Source organism: Phodopus roborovskii, unplaced genomic scaffold (genome assembly GCF_943737965.1).
Source record: "Phodopus roborovskii unplaced genomic scaffold, PHOROB, whole genome shotgun sequence".
NCBI classification, from domain to species: domain Eukaryota; kingdom Metazoa; phylum Chordata; class Mammalia; order Rodentia; family Cricetidae; genus Phodopus; species Phodopus roborovskii.
The window spans coordinates 13203220-13220925 of NW_026126448.1; the positions used below are offsets into that span (position 1 = coordinate 13203220).

A 17706-nucleotide genomic window follows, 5' to 3' on the forward strand; every position below is an offset into this window, starting at 1 on the left:
TTTTAGGTGCAGGTCAATAGCCATCACATAGTGTAAAAAGGTAGGCAGATTTAGAGGGTGGATATTATGACAGAGATTTGCTTTGCTTTTCAGGGGTCCTGGGGCACCCTGAAGGTGGAAGCTCTGTTTTGCTATAGGATTTGATATCCCTATTATTATTGGAGATGGGCCTTTAATTATCTTGAGAGAATTGTAGCTTCTGGCATTCAAAGAACAATGCCTTGATGTCCTCTCACTGATAAACTACTTCACAGGTGTTAAGGCAGGACATGTATATCTGTCCAGCAAGGGCTTCTCCAAACCCCAGGGACACTGGTGGACACCATAGTGCATCTGCCCTACCACCCTGAGCAAGTCTGGTACCAACTGTCCAGTGGGATCGAGTAGGACAGGGGAAGATATTGATGTTTAATAAGGATCAGGAGAAACAAAATAGGCCAAATAGATGTAAGAAATAACTTACAACACGGACAGATGATCACCAGCAGGTTCCTGGTCTCAAGGATGCCTCTGAATGTACTCCTGTCCCCATGCTGCAAGCAAGAGATCTCCGAACCCCCTTCTCAGACTTAGTCGTTCCCCCCCCCCCTCCAGCCCCAATGGGTAGTCTATGCCACAGGTGCGGACAAGGTGAATATTTCACTGCAGGAAGATGTGACCTCTGGGGCTGCTTTGAACTAGAAAACCACGCCTCACCTCTGGCTGACTGATCTAGACTGCCATACCCTATTTCTGGAGGCTACTTTGTGGTATCTTCCTGTTTTTAAAATAAGTCATTCAGGGGACTGGACTGACAACACAGTGATTAAGAGCACTGGCTGCTCTCCCAAAGGACCAGGGTTCAATTTCCAGCACCTACATGGCAGCTCATAAGTAACTGTACTCAGGGGATCTGAGGGCATTGCAGGCATGTGGTGCACACACACACACACACACACACACACACACACACACACGCAAAATATTCATACATAAAAATAAACCAGGAAAGCAAAAATCACCACCATACTAATCCAAACAGGAGGGTGCCATTTGTTTGACATTATCCAGCCCATTCTTTGAAACACTGGGTAGGGAACTCAACCTTCCAAGCCAGTCCCTTCCTCCCTGAGGAGGAAGGCCTAGTGTAGCTGAAACACCTAGTGTGTACTGTGCATTTTGTTCAACTGAGTTTATCCCGCCAGTGTTGGAAATGGAGGGCACCACAGTAGACCTGGCTCTGGGTAGTGTGGAATTCCACTGGGTCTCTGGGGGCAGGGCCAACATCTGAGAGATGGAAGGGCCAGATGGAAGCCTCAGGTGTGGTCAATCGGAGGCTGCTGCTTCTCTTCTAAATCCCACCACCGACAAGAGGCAACGTCTCTATTCAGTGTATACCCAGCAAGCCCAGCAACATTCCCAGTTATTTCCCAGTCTTCTACCACCAGCATTGCATGCAGCATCAGTGTGGTGAGCTGGAGGAAGGCGGAGCCCTGCCTGAGCCCCAGGACTGTGAAATGAGCAAGGACCATGATGATGGCCCTTCCCTCCTGGCCAAGCCCCACACTGGTTTACTCGGATGTCTTTCAGTTCATCCTCCTTAGCTCCTGGGACAGCTGTGAGTGACCACAGTCCTGGATCTTGGAGTCCCTTTTGGAGGTCAGTGCTTTTGCCCACAGGAAAGGTTCCTCACTCCTGAGGAGGCAGCTGTCCAGGGTTGCCCACTCCAGAAGCTGCAGCTCCCAAACTAACCAAGTGACAACAGGCAGGAGACAACAGGTAGGCGGAATAATGACGTAAAAACCAAAGCAAGCCAAAGTTTATTGGAAACAGCAATCTTTCAGAAGGACGAATCAGCTGAAACGCTGCTCAGAAGACAACAGGAATGAAAGTCTCACAGTAGAAAAGCCCCTCACACACTTCCACCGATAGAGGACCAAAATTAAAAGGCTGTAACAAGGACAGCTGTGCACCCACACCCGCAGGGAGCACAGGACCCCGCTGCTTTCTGCACAGCATCCCTGTGCCCTTCTGCTGAGCCCTCCAGGACAATGCTCCAAGCAGTCTACAGACCTGGTGGGACCATGAACCACAGGCAGCTCACAGTCAGTCTGCACCAGGCACACAACGCCCTCGACTAGGCCTGTGTTCCCTATCCAAATAACTAGAGGTGGGCAGCAAGACACCGGAACTGTCAAACCAACATGTGGTCTTTGATAAACAGAGCTAGACAGAAAGCAGCATTCCACCGCACATCCAGCACCCACAGGATGAGGGGAAGAGGACAGATGTGCATTTCTGCCACCACAGCCCCTGCTGCCACCTGTGCTGCTCTGCCATCCTCTCATTTGCCGGTCCGTATGCTGCTGCAGATCTGGGCAAGGCGGCTCTAAAGAGAGAGAGAGGTTATTTCAAGATGTGCCTGGCACACCAGCCCAGTCAGCCCTTGACCTACCCAAGCACAGTATTGCTTTTAAAGACTGATTTATTTTTATTTTATGTCAATGTGTCTAGTGTTTAAGGAGGCCAGAAGTGGGCCTTGGGTCCCCAGGAACTGGAGTTACAGGTGCTGTGAACTACCATGTGTGCTGGGAGCCAAACCTGTGTCCTCTGCAAGAGCAAGGGCTCCTAATCACTGAGCCGGCTCTCCAGCTTCCCAGGCCTAAATCTGAGTGCCTCTTCCTTCTGTTCTTTATTTGTATTGAAAACTAATCAGAGACTAATTGGAGACTCAAGAATTTCTTAAGTGAGACACTGATGCTGGGGGATGACTGTCACTGTCAATGAGACCTTAGTACTTATTTAGGATTCCAGTTCAAGGCTTGCCTATTCCTGATGTACACAGAGTGGGCCTCCAGCAGCCATGCCTGTACCCCCAAGCTCCTGCCCACACCAAAGCAAGGCCGGCTGGGCTGTAGGTGGGCTATTATTCCTCTTGAGAATTTAAACTAGGAAGAGGGAATATTGTTGACAGTGGAATAATAGAAAAAAGAGCTATGCTGGGCTCTGCAAATTCCCACAAAGGCCAGTGTCAAGGGCAAGCTCCTCCACATGGAGATGAACTCAGGACTCACCGAGAGCTTCTTAATGTTTCCTAGGGCCTCTGGATTCAGCTGAGCAATATCAACCCTCTGCAAGTCACTGGCCAATAACCGCAAGCTCTGTATGGAAGGAGAAAGGGTTAAATGGCATGTTCTTCCAGACTGGAACCTCTACCAGCAGCCAGTGTACCCAGAGAAGATAGCTAGGGTGGAAGAAATGATAATGCAGGCAATATGTGAGACCTCAGGAGACAATGACACCATCAGTGCTCAGTGGACCACTGGCTGGGTTTACACAAGCACAATGCCAAACAGACCAAATCTGCGGTCAGTGCCTCTCCCCTCATGCAGCTGGTGACCCACTCTCTGCAGCACTGAGAAGCCAGGGCAGCATGTTTCAGAATCTCAAGAGCCCAACTGTGCCTTCCTCCGTGCTCCTCTAATAGCCATCACTGTACCCGCCAGACAGTAGCATTCCAAACCCGCTGTACCCACTGAGCTGCTTCTCAAGGGCAGAAGACAGCTGAGGGACAGATGGGTCCTCCATGCTGAGCCTCGGCTCTGGCCGTGTGGTGACTAGAATCCACCCACTGAAGGGACTCTTCAGAGTCTCTGAAGCAGGTGTGGCGACAACTCAGGGGAACGCACACTGCAGCATGCTGGGGCCTGGCTTCCCAGGGTGCCACTTACCGCACCACCACCCACAGGCACAGTGAGGGAAATCTCTTTGCTGTCAGCGAGGGGGCTGCCATTGATCGAGATGTTGTAAATCTGCTCTCTGGCTGCTGGAGTGCGCAGGCCTGGGGTCTTGAAAACCCTAAAAGTTGAAGAACTCTGTGAAGATGGCCTGGCAGACTGAATAATGACATCCTCAAATAAGCCCTCCCAACCCCATCTGGTCTCAAGCTGTAGTTTTCAAATCACACGTTCCTAAGAAGGCAAATTCTAAATTTAGGGAAAACATTTTTCAAGCTGTAATGACTAAACACAGCTGGAGAAAGGAGGCTGTAATTATCAAGCATACATCCAGCAAAAGTCAACTCATACCCATGCAAACTGAAGGCCGAAGCTCCGTACGGGTGGGTGCCCATCACCCACCCACCCACCCACCCACAGAACCAGAAACATATTGGCTCCTGTGCTTACAAAAGTAGCTAAGTGCTTCTAACCCAAGGAACTCTTCAGGATCAATGGACGGTGATTTCAAGACATGACACTAATTCCAGAGACCATCCTTCTCTACAAAGAACTCCATTATGTATTTCTTCCAAAATGGCATTAAGTAAATGTCATTGGAGCCAGTGGAGTATAAATCAAAATGAAAGTCGCCAGGCGGTGGTAACATGCACCTTTAATTTCAGCATTCTGGAGGCTAAGGCAGGTGGATCTCTGTGAGTTCAAGGCCAGCCTGGTCTACAGAGCAAGTTCCAGGTCAGCCAGGGATACACAGAGAAACCCTGTCTCGAAAAACAAGAAAATAAATAATAAAAAAGTGGAAAGTCTCCCTCATCCGAGACAGCCAATACTTGTTCTATTCCCTAGAAGTTACTGGTCGTAATCCCTTGTTATTCTTTATGTACAAGAGCAGCAGGAGCTCGCAGTACACCTGGAGGTGGCCTGGGAGATCTGCTATGATGATGAGGGTCCTCCCAGGGACACACAATTCTCTCTTGGCGTCTGCTATGAACAGTCTTGTCATGCTGGCTTCAGCAAAGGTGCTATCAATTTTCTTCTTCCCAAGGGTATAGCAATAAGCACCCACTCAGCTTCCAAAACCATCTGACCAGAATCAGGGAAGGCTAAAAGCACAGGCCTTCTAGTCACCACAGTGCTCTCTCCTCGTCAGGTAAGGAATTGAAAGCAGTGTCAGGGAGGGGCCAATGTGGGAAGCTCAGCCCAAAGATTCAGGAACATCACCCATGCTACCAGTGCCGTTCACAGCTGGGCTCCACCCAATCCAAGGGCTGCTCTTGGTACTCACCTGGAATCAAACCTAGGTGTCATGCCTGGGGTTGGTTTCACCAGAGATGGCTCCAGTCTGCTCACAGCTGGTGTCACAAAATCATGGCTTAACCTGCAGGTAAGAAACAGCCATGAGGGATGTCAAGTCACAGGTACAAGGATGGCAGCAGCCACAGCAGCAAATGGTCATGTCAGAGGCTGCCCTGCACCCATCCGTCATGGAGCCCTTTGAGTGGCCTGGGAGGGGTGCACTATTTGTATCCAAATGTGGTCACAGATGCTCATACAGTAAAGAACTTCCCCAGATCACACAGTAGAGAGGAGCAGACAGGCTGAACCTGGCAGCCTGTGGCAGCACGGGACTTTCCAGCCAGGTGGAAGAGACTGTGGGCCACAAAAGTAACTGGTCCTCTCTGGGCAGATGGCTAATGCCTTGTCAGGACATGGCCTGCCCTCCTTCAGAGATAGACAGTCCTGGGCCCAATCCCTTAAATTGTTTCCCCTCCTCACAAAGGGTTTACAGTGGAGTCCCCATAAGCCATTTCAGCCCATGGCGATTCTTAACTAAGCAGGACCAGGAGGGCATTGTAAAAAACTAAGTATGGAGTTGGAGAGGTGGCTCTGTGGTTAAAGCACATCCTGCTGTTCCGGAGGCCCCAAATCCCCAGTGCTCACATCAGGTTCCCCAGAGCTGTCTCTGCATCTGTTTCTGCCAAGCTGAATGGACTTCTCCAACAAAAACAAAACAGCACATCTATCTCAGGAAACCATCACCTTTTGCTCCTGCCTCTTCCTTGTGTGGACTGGGTTCTCTTCTTGGATGGAGGGCATCTTTTGACCTAAAGGTGCAATCAAACAACCTGAAGTCACACAGAGCCTAGCCAAGAAAGCTAAAAACAGAGGAAGGAGAACTCGCTTTTGAAAAGAAAAGTAAAACTCAACAGAAGAAGGTTCATCGAAGTTGGGCACAGTGGGACATGCTGGTAATTCCAGCATCTGGAAGGCTGAGGAAGGAGGATAGGAAGTTCAAAGCCAACCTGGACTACACAGTAAGACTATCTCAAAAAACAGACCAAACACACAAGGGCCACTGTAGAGAATTCAGTGATTAAATATTGCAGAACTTGAGGACTTTGAAATAGAAGATGTGGGCCAAGATTAGAGGGAAATCTTGTGTGTAAACACGTGTGTGTGTGTGTGTGTGTGTGTGTGTGTGTGTGTGTGTGCGTGCACTCAGACACAAATGTACATGTGGAGGTCCGATGGATGTTGGGTGTTTTCCCTCTAGTGTTCCTCCCCTTATTGTTTGATAGGCACCCTCTTGGAGCTCACTGATTGGCTAGTCAGGTTAGCTTGTTCCCACTACTTTCCACTATGGTGGTGGGTACTCAGGGTATCCCAGGTGCCTGATCCAGGGACTCCTGTGCAGTCCTCACCTTCCCCAGTCCTGGGACTGCCTGGCAAGAATCCTATTCCCTCCTTGTTCTCTCACTCCTGAGCCCACTGTGCCTCTTCCTGGCCATCCGTGGGGTTTTCTCAGAACCTCGTTTCTACCTCCCCTCTAGTGCACATGGGCAGCTCCCCCTCTGCTTGCTCTCCAGCACAGGCTTCCCACCTGGCGTCAGAGTCTCTCATCTCTCCACCCTGCTGAGCTCTAGGCTGGAATCCTGCCTAGCCTAGACATCCTGAAAAGTACTTAACTCAGCAGGGCAGGCAATTGGCAGGTGCACCCTGGAACCTTAACCAGTGGCTCTGCTTTTCAGGGTCCTACAGCCACTGGGACAGCAACTGTCTAGTCTAGGACAACCAAGCTCCCTTTCCTTGATAACACTCGGCCCATAATCATCCCTACTTTTTTTTTTTCTAATAAGCATTTACTTCAGACTATTTGGACTATGTCCCTTGCCTTCCTTTCTCCCCCCTTCCATTTATTCTGAATAGTTTGAAATATTGACAGCACTTACTAGTGCCTAGCTGACAGGATGGAAACTCAAGCTTGGTATACTGAGCCTTCCATTATCTGGTCTCTACTTCCCTCCATTACTCTCACAGCTTCTATCCCAGCCATACCTAACCACTTTCTGCTCCTCAGAAAGGCTTTCCTCACCTGTCTCGAGCTCTCATCCCTTTCTTCCTCAGCTCTGAAAGGATTGGCTGGGTGTATCCTTAAGCTTCCTCCTCTTCCTGACCCACACACTTTACACCTACATGTCTACAGCGACATGCTATTTGACACACAGAGTGCAATCTTTACAGTCCGTGAACCCTGCCAGAGTAACCCTGTATTCCACATTAAAAACTAATTTTTTGCACAGGTGTTGTGCCTGCATGTATGTATGTGTGCTACAAGTGTGTCTGTGAGCTGTGGAGGACAGAAGGTGGTGTCAGATCCCTCGAAACTGAAGTTACACACAGTAGTGAGCCACCACAGACACTATGAATTGAACCAGAGTCCTCTGCAAGAGGGGTCAGTGCTACTCTTATCTGTACTTGTTTATCCCTGACTTGAATTCCTACTTACTCTTGTGGATCGGAGATTCTTAGGATTCTTTTCTTCTTCTTCCTCCTCCATTATCACTTCATCCACCTGGACCACCTTCCGCTCTGTAACAAACAGTTTTAAGGGTTACTTCTGTTGGAACCTGTCTGCCTCAGGACTCCATAGCACTGCCTTAAGAGTCATGTAAGAGCCCCTTAAGTATGAGAATTTGTTATTTCCGCTGGAATCATTCATTTAACACATTACCTTGTACTCTTGTTCCTCCTAAAATTGTTATAATGTTATTTACAAACAGTAATGTAATAACTAGTAGTGTTTGTTGTTTTGGGGAGGTGTTTCGGAGACAGGGTTTCTCTGTAGCCTTGGTTGTCCTTGAGTTCACTCTGTAGATCAGGCTGGCCCCAAACTGAGCTATCACCTGTCTCTGCCTCCTGAGTGCTGGTATTAAAGGCATGTGCCAACACCACCTGGCTATATCTAGTAGTTATTAAAACGTGTTTTGCCAGGCAGTGATGGCATATGTCTTTAATCCCAGCACTTGGGAGGCAGAGGCAAAGGTAGGCAGATCTATGTGATTTTGAGACCAGCCTAGTCTACAGAGCGAGTACCTGGACAGGCTCCAAAAGCTACACAGAGAAACCCTGTCTCCAAAAACAAAGAAACAATAACAACAAAACCAAAACAGAACAAAACAAATTATCACCAACAAAAATTTTGCTAAATAAATACAAGCTAGGAGCTAGAAAATCCTGAGCAGGGGTCACGTAGAGAAAATTCAGGTACTTAGTCATGGCGGTGGGGGAAAGCAGACTAAACCACCATATCCTTTTTATCAGCCATGACCTTGACACATAAAATATTTGTGTGTGTGTGTTTTCTGAGACAGGGTCTCAGGTAGCCCAGGCCGGCCTCACACTCACTCTGTAGCTGAGGCTGAGCTTGAACTCCTGATAGCCCTGCTTCCACCTCCCGAGTGCTGGGATGACAGGTGTGTGCCACCATGGGTACTCTTTCTTTCTCTTTCTTTTCTTCCCTTTCTTCCTCTCTCTCTCTTTGAAGCTGAGAGGTCAAAGGGTTATAAGAACACTGTTAACCGCTAGCTGGTGACGGTCCTGGTGTGTTCAGTTCCACCTGCTAACCATTAAGTAAGCAAAACTTAGGGGAAAGAAAGAGTGGTATTATTTAGACATAGAAATGACAGTGAAAGCTGGACATGGTGGAAAACATCTTTAACCCCAGCTCTCAGGAGTCAGGGGCAGGCAGAGCTCTGTCAGTTCAAGTACAGCCTGGTTTACATATTAGTTACAGGACAGCTAGGGCTGTGTAGACATACCCTGTCTCAAAAAACAAAACAAAACAAAACAAATAACCAACCAACAAAAAAATACAGAGGGACCTAACACTAACAGACTGAACATGGGGCCAGGCACTCTAAGCCAATCCCATCTTGTATGCAGGGGACGGGCACCTCATTCTTTCTTTGTTCTACAAGGCAGGTATGATGGAAGCTGTCATAGTTAGGAATGATTTCATTTCTGGTGAGTGTCAAATGCCCCCAGAAGAGCAGTCTGCACATCCAGGCCATGGTAAGGTCTGCCCCTCATCAGGATGGGATGCATCAAGATGCCACCAAGCAATGACAGTGACATGCAGTCCAGTTCTTTAAAAAAAAAAAATCAAAACGGTCTATGCCCTAATTCACCCAATCTGATCCCATGCTTATTAGTTATAGGCTGGCTTCCCAAAGAACTGCTTCCAAGCTGGCAGGCTGGCTCGGGTCATGAGCCACCAAGACTCATGACTGAGTTCAATCCTTTGGATCCACATCTCTAGTACAAGAGAAGTTAACCAATTCCTGTAAATTGTCCTATAGTACACACCACCCCATACCCAGATAAATAAATGTAACAACTGTTATGCAGTATGGGCTGTGCATGTGAGATGATTTTGCACAGGTAGATCACTGAACAGAGCCACAAGAATTTAAATGCTGAGAAGAACATTTCTTTGCAATTGATTCTCTTCAGTCCGGCTGATAATGCCAGGGAGAGATACTTCTGGAGAAAGGAAGCAGGTACCAAGGACTGGTTTCCAGCACAGTTACCCCCAGCCCACTGCTTCGTTTCTTTCCTTTCTATCTTTGCTGGGATTAAAAGCATGTACCACCACCTTTCACAGATCACGTTTTATACTTGGCAGAGAGAGGCACGCTAACGAGGTCTGGTCTAAGTAGCCTGGATCTCAGCTCTCTGTTCCACAAGGGGCTTTGAAATGTACCACACCAGGCATGCTAGCACATGCCTCTACCTCCAGCACTGAGGTAAGAGGGTAGCCAGTTCCAGGCTCTCTTGTGTTGCAAACTGAGAGTCCCATTCAAACCAGTAAAGGTCTGGGGAGATGGATCAGTGGATAGCGTGCTTGCCAGGCAAGCAAGCGTGAGGAATAGAGTTCAGACACCCAAAACCTAGGGAAAAACCCATCTGTAATCCCAGCTCTCACGGGTGGAGACAGGGCATGTGGCAAGCTGCTTAGCCAGACTGAGACCCTGTGTCAATAAAGTGACATAAACACCCAAGGTCAGCCTTTGCTTCCACACACACTCACACATATATCTGCACTCACAGACATACCATAAACATACATATACAAAGTTATACAAAAGAAAAGGAAAAGTACTCACTTTTGACAGATTTCAAGGGTGTCTGAATAGCTTCAGCTGTTAACTTGTTTATTTCTGTGATGTCTACATCAGCCTGTGACAAAGCCAGAAAGCAGCAGGCTTAGTCCAGTGTGTACAGGAAATAGTAAATTAAGGTACAAACTAATTATAAACCCATCCCCCCAACTCAAGACCTAAGACTGCCAATAACTTGCTTCTGGCTATGCATTCTTTCCTTGTTCTGTTTCCATGTCTCTCCTGTCATTCCTCAGGGGCAAACCACAATTACTTCATTAATTTAAAGGAGTTTACGGATTTGGTCATAGCCGCACATACGGGTATGTAGGTATGTACACATACACACACACTTTTTCAGTCGTTCTTACATATTGGTAGTGTTGGTTTGTTTGAGACAGGGTCTTCTTACACAGCCAAGAGGAGACTGGGTTTGAAGTCAGGCCTTTCTTCATGGGACACTGAAGTCCCACAAAGCATGACTGACACTGGATTGTTAGATGGACCGGTAGGGAATGCAGAACATGATCAGGAGAATTCTGAGGCTGTCTATATTCAGCAAGAAACAGTTCTAACAGATTAGTGATGTCTACCATGCTGATAAAAAGAAAGTTGGGCATTTCTGCCAACTTTTTACCATCTCTAGTAATGACTGGCAGGCTTTGAACTCACTATCAGTGGCAGGCCATGGATACAGTGCAAGAGTTAACACTATAGCCTGACTGTGAAGTTGGACCTTGGCTGGCTTCTGAGGACAAGGATTTCAGGATTCATCATCCTGCTAACAATAACTCTCTGTGCTTAAACTTAGAGCAAATAAACATAGTTTATATGTTATCAACATCTGCTTTTCCTGCTCAGAAAGGGATGCCCAAGTGACTACCCCTCATAAAAATTGTTATGAGTCCTGAATGAGCTTTACTGCCACGGAAACAGTTGACATACATTGAATTAAACTTGTCCTATGACTCCACTGGAAGGGGACTCCTGGAAGCTTTTACCTGGCTTCCTCTGGTTTGGTTTTGTTAAGACAGGGTCACTCAATGTAGCCCTGACTGTCCTAGAATTCACCATGTAGACCAAGCTGGCCCCACAGAGATCCACCAACCTCTGCTTCCTAAGTGTTTGGATTGAAAGCGTGTACCACAATGCCTAGTCACTTGGCTCTTCTGCTTTGTATTCTCATGATAAGTCATTGCCATGTATAAATATATCTTCTTAGGGAATCACCAAAACTACAACTGCAGTGTTTGAGAGGCTGAGGCAGGAGGATCAACATGCTCAAGGTAAGCCTGGCCACACAGTGGCCTTGAGAGCCCGATAAACCTAGTTAGGAGCTTTGGGGCCAAAGTATCATTTTGTCCCTGGATTTCAAATCAAGGCTAAATTGGAACTCTTTCAATTTGGTGTGGTAACACTGGACTCCCACATTGTATCAGAAGGTTTATTTGCAGTTCTGCGTATCTGACTAATTTAAAATGAGAGAGACATATTAGCTAATGAGCGTGATTCAGCTAGAATGTTTTGAAACATTAAATCTGGGTCTCTGCAGGGGGATGAGTCATGGGAATGTATTATAACGAGAGAGCATGGACTAAGACTGCTGTACCGGCTTCTGGTTGCGTGTTTCCACCCTTGTACAGTGCCTATCCTTGAACACTTCAATAACTGGCTCCTAATTATCTTTAACTTCTGAAGCAGATGGACACCTGCTACTGGAGAGACTGTGAACCCTTAAGTCACTGCATCCTTTCAATCCAAGACTCCAATTTTGATGAACTCATACAAACAATGATAAACTTTTTCCTCAAGAAAATAGGCACGTGCGTACCGTTCTGAGTGATTTTACCATGCCTGGGGACTCTGTGAAGGTCATTGCTGTGCTACTTCCCAATTCTGTCCAATAGATATTTCTTCAAGGACACAAACATTCTATCTCTGTGCTGTTCAACATGGTAGCTGCTGGCCATCACAGATATGGCTGGTGTCTAATGAAATTAATCCTTCTTTTTTTTGCCTCACATCTTGCTGCCTTCGGTCTTGGGGGTGATGCTAGGAGAAGGTATGGAAAGGGCTATGTGTGCTGAGTCTATGAGTCTTCAACAATGTGGCATGAAAAGAACAACTTCTATGCTTCCCAGTCTCCTAGGCTAGGTCACAGCATGATAAGATTTTGTTTTTGTTTTTTGGGACAGGGTTTCTCTGTGTAGCCCTGGCTGTCCTGGAAATTGCTCTGTTGACCAGACTGGCCTCAAACTCAGAGATTCTCCTGCCTCTGCCTCCCAAATCCTGGGATTGAGGGCATGCACCACCATGCTCGCCTGAGCCTAAAAGAGTTAAAGGAACTTAAGCTCTAAGGCTCTCTCCACTTCCCCTACAAACTTCAGGGTAAAGGACCACAAAGAAGCTGCCAAATTGGACCAGATTCCCTCTGATGATTTAGGATTGACAAATCCACCTTCTGCTATGACATTCTGCACAATATGGAACATGTCTGTGATCAATTGTGTGGTCCTTTTCCATAACCAAACCAGGATTCTAGGATGGACACTATTGACTCAACTCTGATACTATCTATTGAGAATACCATCAGGGGCTGGAGAGATGGCTCAGCCGTTAAAGGCTAGGCCTTTATATATACAACCAAATATATAAGAGAATACCATCAGATCCTGGGAAACTCATAACAGCCCTAAGTTCCCCTACCTATGACTCTGATCTATTGGCTACAGATGGGGGTCCCTACAACTGTGCACACCTAGAGCTGCCCTCTCAAACAAACAGTTCGCTTCATGTACTTAGGTGTATGTGCACAGGTCTAAGCCCTAATATCGTCAGAGGACAACTTTGATCAACTCTCCCCTTCCACCACGTGGGCTCCTGGTATCTAACCCAGGTTGTCAGTTGTGGTATCTTTACCTGCTGAACCACTGTGCCAGCCCTACATTTGGCAGTTTATGATAAAAGTTATTACAAAGGGTTAGAGAAAGAGAGTGTGAGGGAGTAAAATGTCTCCTCCCTCTTATACTTCTCTGGCACAGTTTGAGTTGGTTACTCAGAGCTGCAGGCCTCTATGGGTAGACAGGCGCCTCTGAGAAGTCCTTCTTTGGTGACAACTCCATACCTTGCATTAGCAAACAGCAGAGGCTTTCCACCAGAGGTCCCCAGCACCTAAGAAACTCTTTGCATGGGCAGAGATCTCAAGGCTAATACCTGGCCTGGCATGAGGTTGGATACCTGGCCTTCTAGGAGACTGCTTGTGTAACAGGGCAATCTTTGTCTCCTTGGGATATTTCCTTAACCTCTCATAGTTTGCATTCCACCCAATGGTCTAAGTCCCTATTTTTAAGCCTTTTCTTTAAAATGCTCCCACTACCCCCCAAGGACTTCACATATTGATCTCATTAATGTTTATAAACGAATCTGACCATTACCAGTATATTTCATAGACTAACATTATTCACCTTTCAGAGAGAAAGGAAAAACACAAACTTCCCTACCAGATGGTATGGCAAGGTGTTGGGGAGAGACTATGGAACTCCCATGCCCTTCTGCCATGTCCCTCTCCCCACCCCTGGTAGCTCTCAAACCTCGTTAGTTTCAGGGTGTATGGAGATACATAGGCAGGACTGACTGATCAGTTTCATTGGTGATCATCTTACTTTTAGCTCTTCTTTCCACAGGAGGAGGTGCTCTGAGCTCCAATCCTCTGAGTGTATAGTTGAGTCTCCTGGTAAACAGGACCCCATCCAGTGTTGTCTGAGGACTTTCCATATATCTCTTCATTCACATAAACTCAGGCAAGGTTCAAAGGTGCTTGTTATAACTCTTACCACTGTACCCATGGAGTTGCATAGGTTAAAAGGCCAAGTATTCTAATATAAGATGGTCTTATTTCTGTTGTCTTAGGAAATTTTAAGGGGACGTGGAGAAGGGACTGGAGAGGTCAGCAGGAAGATCACAGCTCTAGGCCAACCTGGGTGAGACTGTCTCAGGAAATAAAAAAGTAAATAAAATGGAATAGTGTTTGCATATGACATAAACATATGCTAATATATTTTAAACTCTCTCTAAACAAGTCAAAACACTTAACACCAGGTAAATACTATGTAAACAGTTGCTATGCTGTGGTGCTTAGAGAATAAGTATGTACATACTTAGTGTGGATGCAATCTATTTTTCTTAATATTTCTGACCATGGTTGCTTGCAACCCAAGCTGAGTAACTTGGAGATGCAGGGGTCGGGGGTGTCACAGAGCACACTCCTTTTTAAGGACAGAGATCTACTTGAACTTCATGTATGCAGTATCTGACACAACTATATTTTTTCAGTTGACACAGATAAAGTCCCCTAACAAAACCTTTTCTACAGTATACACCCAATAGTTGGATTTTATGACAGAATTAAACTTACAAAGTAACCAAATCAAAACCAAGATGGTTCACTTACCGTTGCTGCCTCTTCCAGGGCCCGTTTGTTCCCTCCAAGGGCTTTAAAAAGAACACCATACTTAGTTACTATCAGGTCTGAATGATGAAAATCGGCTTTCCCAGTACTATCAAATATCTTTCTCAAACTGGATCAATGAAGCCTTTGGTCTAGAACTGCCTTTCACAATCTTCCTTCCAGTTTGACCCCTCCCTGTTGTAGCTAGTTATTCTACCTTCTATGTTTTCAAAGTCCCTGCTGTTTCCCAAATGTGAAGCTGTCCCCATGACTCAGTGCTTTGACACTAAGTATTTCTTCTGCTTAGTACACTTCTCTGTACCCTACAAATTTCTATTCATTCTTTAAAATTCAGCTCAAATGCCACACTTAAACTGTTAATGTTTCTATTATAATAGACTGCTTCAAATTTGAAGTGCATACATACATATATAGCAAATTACTCAAAAGCTACTAAAGCTAGTTAGGTGTCTACTCCTGCTTGAACTGAATTCCAGAGATAATATCATTTGGTCCTGGTTAAAAAAAAAAAAAAAAAAAAACCTGATATAATAAAAATGCAGACTAATATAAAGGTCTTTGTTAGATCTAGATGAAGAATGAGAGCTTAGGTTAGCTCCTTTTGTTAGAAATCCTCATGGAATCCGTGTATATGGTTAAAATCTTGGGCCTTATAAAATATGAGAGCCTGAGTAAAGTATCTCTCTGTGTCCTAATCTTATCATTCTAAAATTGGTCTACTGTCTGGCATGGTGGCATAAGCTTTTAACACCAGAATTTGGGAGGCAGAGGCAAGTGGATCTCAAGTGTGTTCAAGGTCACTTTAGTCTATCTAAGAAAGGTCCAGGATAGCCAGGGCCATAAAGGGACCCTGTCTCCAAAAAAAAAAAAAAAAAAAAAAAAAAAAAAACTGGCCTACTATTATGATTAATTTGTACTTACTGGCTATTACTCCCATCTTTTTTTGTAGTATTTAAAATTCTAATTCTGCTGGGTGGTGGCAGCACTCACCTTTAATCCCAGCAGTAGGGAGACAGGCAGGCAGATCTCTGTCAGTTGGAGGCCAGCCTGGTCTACAGAGTGGGTTCCAGGACAGGCTCCAAAGCTACACAGAGAAACACTGTATCTTAAAAGACCAAGATTAAAATTCTAATGCTTTTTTTTTTTTTTTTTTTTTTTTCTTCCCCAAGACAGGGTTTCTTTGTGTAGCCTTGGCTGTCCTAGAGCTCATTCTAGACCAGGTGGGTGCCACCATCACTCAGCTTCTATATGAATTTTTAAATGGTCCTTCTCCAATAACCTATAAGCTTCTAGTGTGGGAAGAGTATCTGTTTTATCCCTTACTGCATCTTTAGTTCCTAGCACAGGGACCGACACTCAGCTTTGAAAAATGAATGAACACATGGATTAATGAGGCATGTCAGAAGAATCATGGCTCTTGTGAGCAAAACATCACTTCCACGCAGGAAGAAACATGCACCAGTAGCTATCAGTGATGAAGAAAACAGAGAAAGCAACAGCCACCTAATGGGTGGGAGAGGAAGGAGCCCCCATATTGCACAAGTGGTGCAGTTCACATTTGACTTGCTCGATTTCAAATTGGCAATTTCCGTAAGAAAGAGCTGTTTGAGGCTGTTGTTCTACTTGAGCTATGACAAGACCAAATAATTTTATTCCAAATTTATTCTTTTTCAAAAGTCTGAGTATAAACAAGTTATTTCCTGATGTGTTAAAGTTGTGTGAAATTGACATTTCAGTGTGCCCAGAAATAAATTTCATCATGGCTCTTTTGGAACTATGACAGAAATCCAGTTCCAGAAATATAAAACATTTGTTACCTGGCGTTTGCCCATCCCATGGGTTGGATGACAGTCCCAGGTAAGACTGAGCAGCAGGATGGATTTAGATCACAACCCCCTCCCCTCTCCCTATCCCAAACATGGATGTGCCTCCCCAACTCAATCCTTGGACAGAGAGATGACAAGAAAGAGTGCTGTGCTATGGCCTTGCAATTCTGTCCCTCCTCTGCAAAGTTGTAGGACAACTTTATAGTCCTACCTAGTTCTTGCATCCTTGCTTGTTAGCAGGTAAGTTAGCACAGGCTAGGTCATGCTGGTGTGAAAAGCCCTCCCCCAGCTCCTGAAAGCCTCCCGACATGACGGCTCTCTCTCCCTTAAAGCCCCATCATGCTATCTACCTTATGTCTGCTAATGCCCTCTCACTCAGCTGTGAATGTGAGACACTCTGTCCTACTAATGCTCATCTGAGGGGTAATTCATGTCAGCTTCCTTTCTATGGGCCTGTCATTCTTTCACAAGTTATGACAGACGGCAATTCCCCACGGGTGGTTATGTTAGAACGAGTCCCTACAAAAGCTTTTAAGATAAGCACTAGTCGCTACCAGGAAAAGCGCTAGCGGTTCTTACCAAAGTAGTCGAGCCAATTCATCTCGCGCAGCGCCTTGGGGAGCCGAAGGACCTCGATGTTGTATAAGTTTTCCACCTCCTTGAGGAGGTTCTGTCTGTCGGACTCGATTTGATTGATTCGAATTTGCACTGCGGAGAGATCAAAGCCGATGGATCCGGTGTCAACAAGAGGGCGAAGCCATAGCACCCGCGCCCCAACCCTCCGGAAATTCGCGATGGCCCCTTACCCTCGCGGTCGAAGTCCTTCAGGAAGGAGGCGAGCTTGCGGCTCCGCAGCGCATTAGCCCTGGTGCCCCGGCTGCTGCCCTTCTTGGAAGTCATGGCGCCGGGGTGAGCGCTGCGTCGAGCGAAGGACCGTGCAGCCGGCTCAGCGGCTGAGACAGGGAAAGAGGACGTGAGCGACCACGGAGCAGCGGGAGTTCAGTCGTTGGAGTCTGAGTAGCCAGAAGTCTGCGGATCTGTCCGTACAGGCCCCGAAACACAGAAACCTAGCAGCTCCAGCTGCTCCTCCGCTAACCGCCACCCAATTTAAACTCAACGGATACAGGGTGGCCAATAACAAGTCTCCGTCTTTGGACGGTTCTCACAACGCCCAATCATAACAAAGCTTCTTCTTCATCCCACAACCAATCCTCACAGAGGACTTCAATGCCCAGAAGTCATTGCGGCCTACGTCT

General features: G+C 46.3%; 1 protein-coding gene across 1 annotated transcript; it reads right to left on the reverse strand.

Moving 5' to 3' along the window:
* Window positions 1–1776: 1776 nt before the first annotated feature.
* On the reverse strand, window positions 1777–17570 carry Cdca8 (cell division cycle associated 8). Its single transcript, XM_051188755.1, has 10 exons — window positions 17257–17570; window positions 17030–17158; window positions 14607–14647; window positions 10163–10235; window positions 7504–7586; window positions 5757–5821; window positions 5002–5094; window positions 3711–3837; window positions 3054–3140; window positions 1777–2368 (listed from the first exon to the last, which is right to left on the reverse strand). The coding sequence occupies exons 1-10, from the start codon at window positions 17348–17350 to the stop codon at window positions 2324–2326; spliced, it is 837 nt and encodes a 278-aa protein (XP_051044712.1). The 5' UTR covers window positions 17351–17570; the 3' UTR covers window positions 1777–2323.
* Between the last annotated feature and the right edge of the window lie 136 nt (window positions 17571–17706).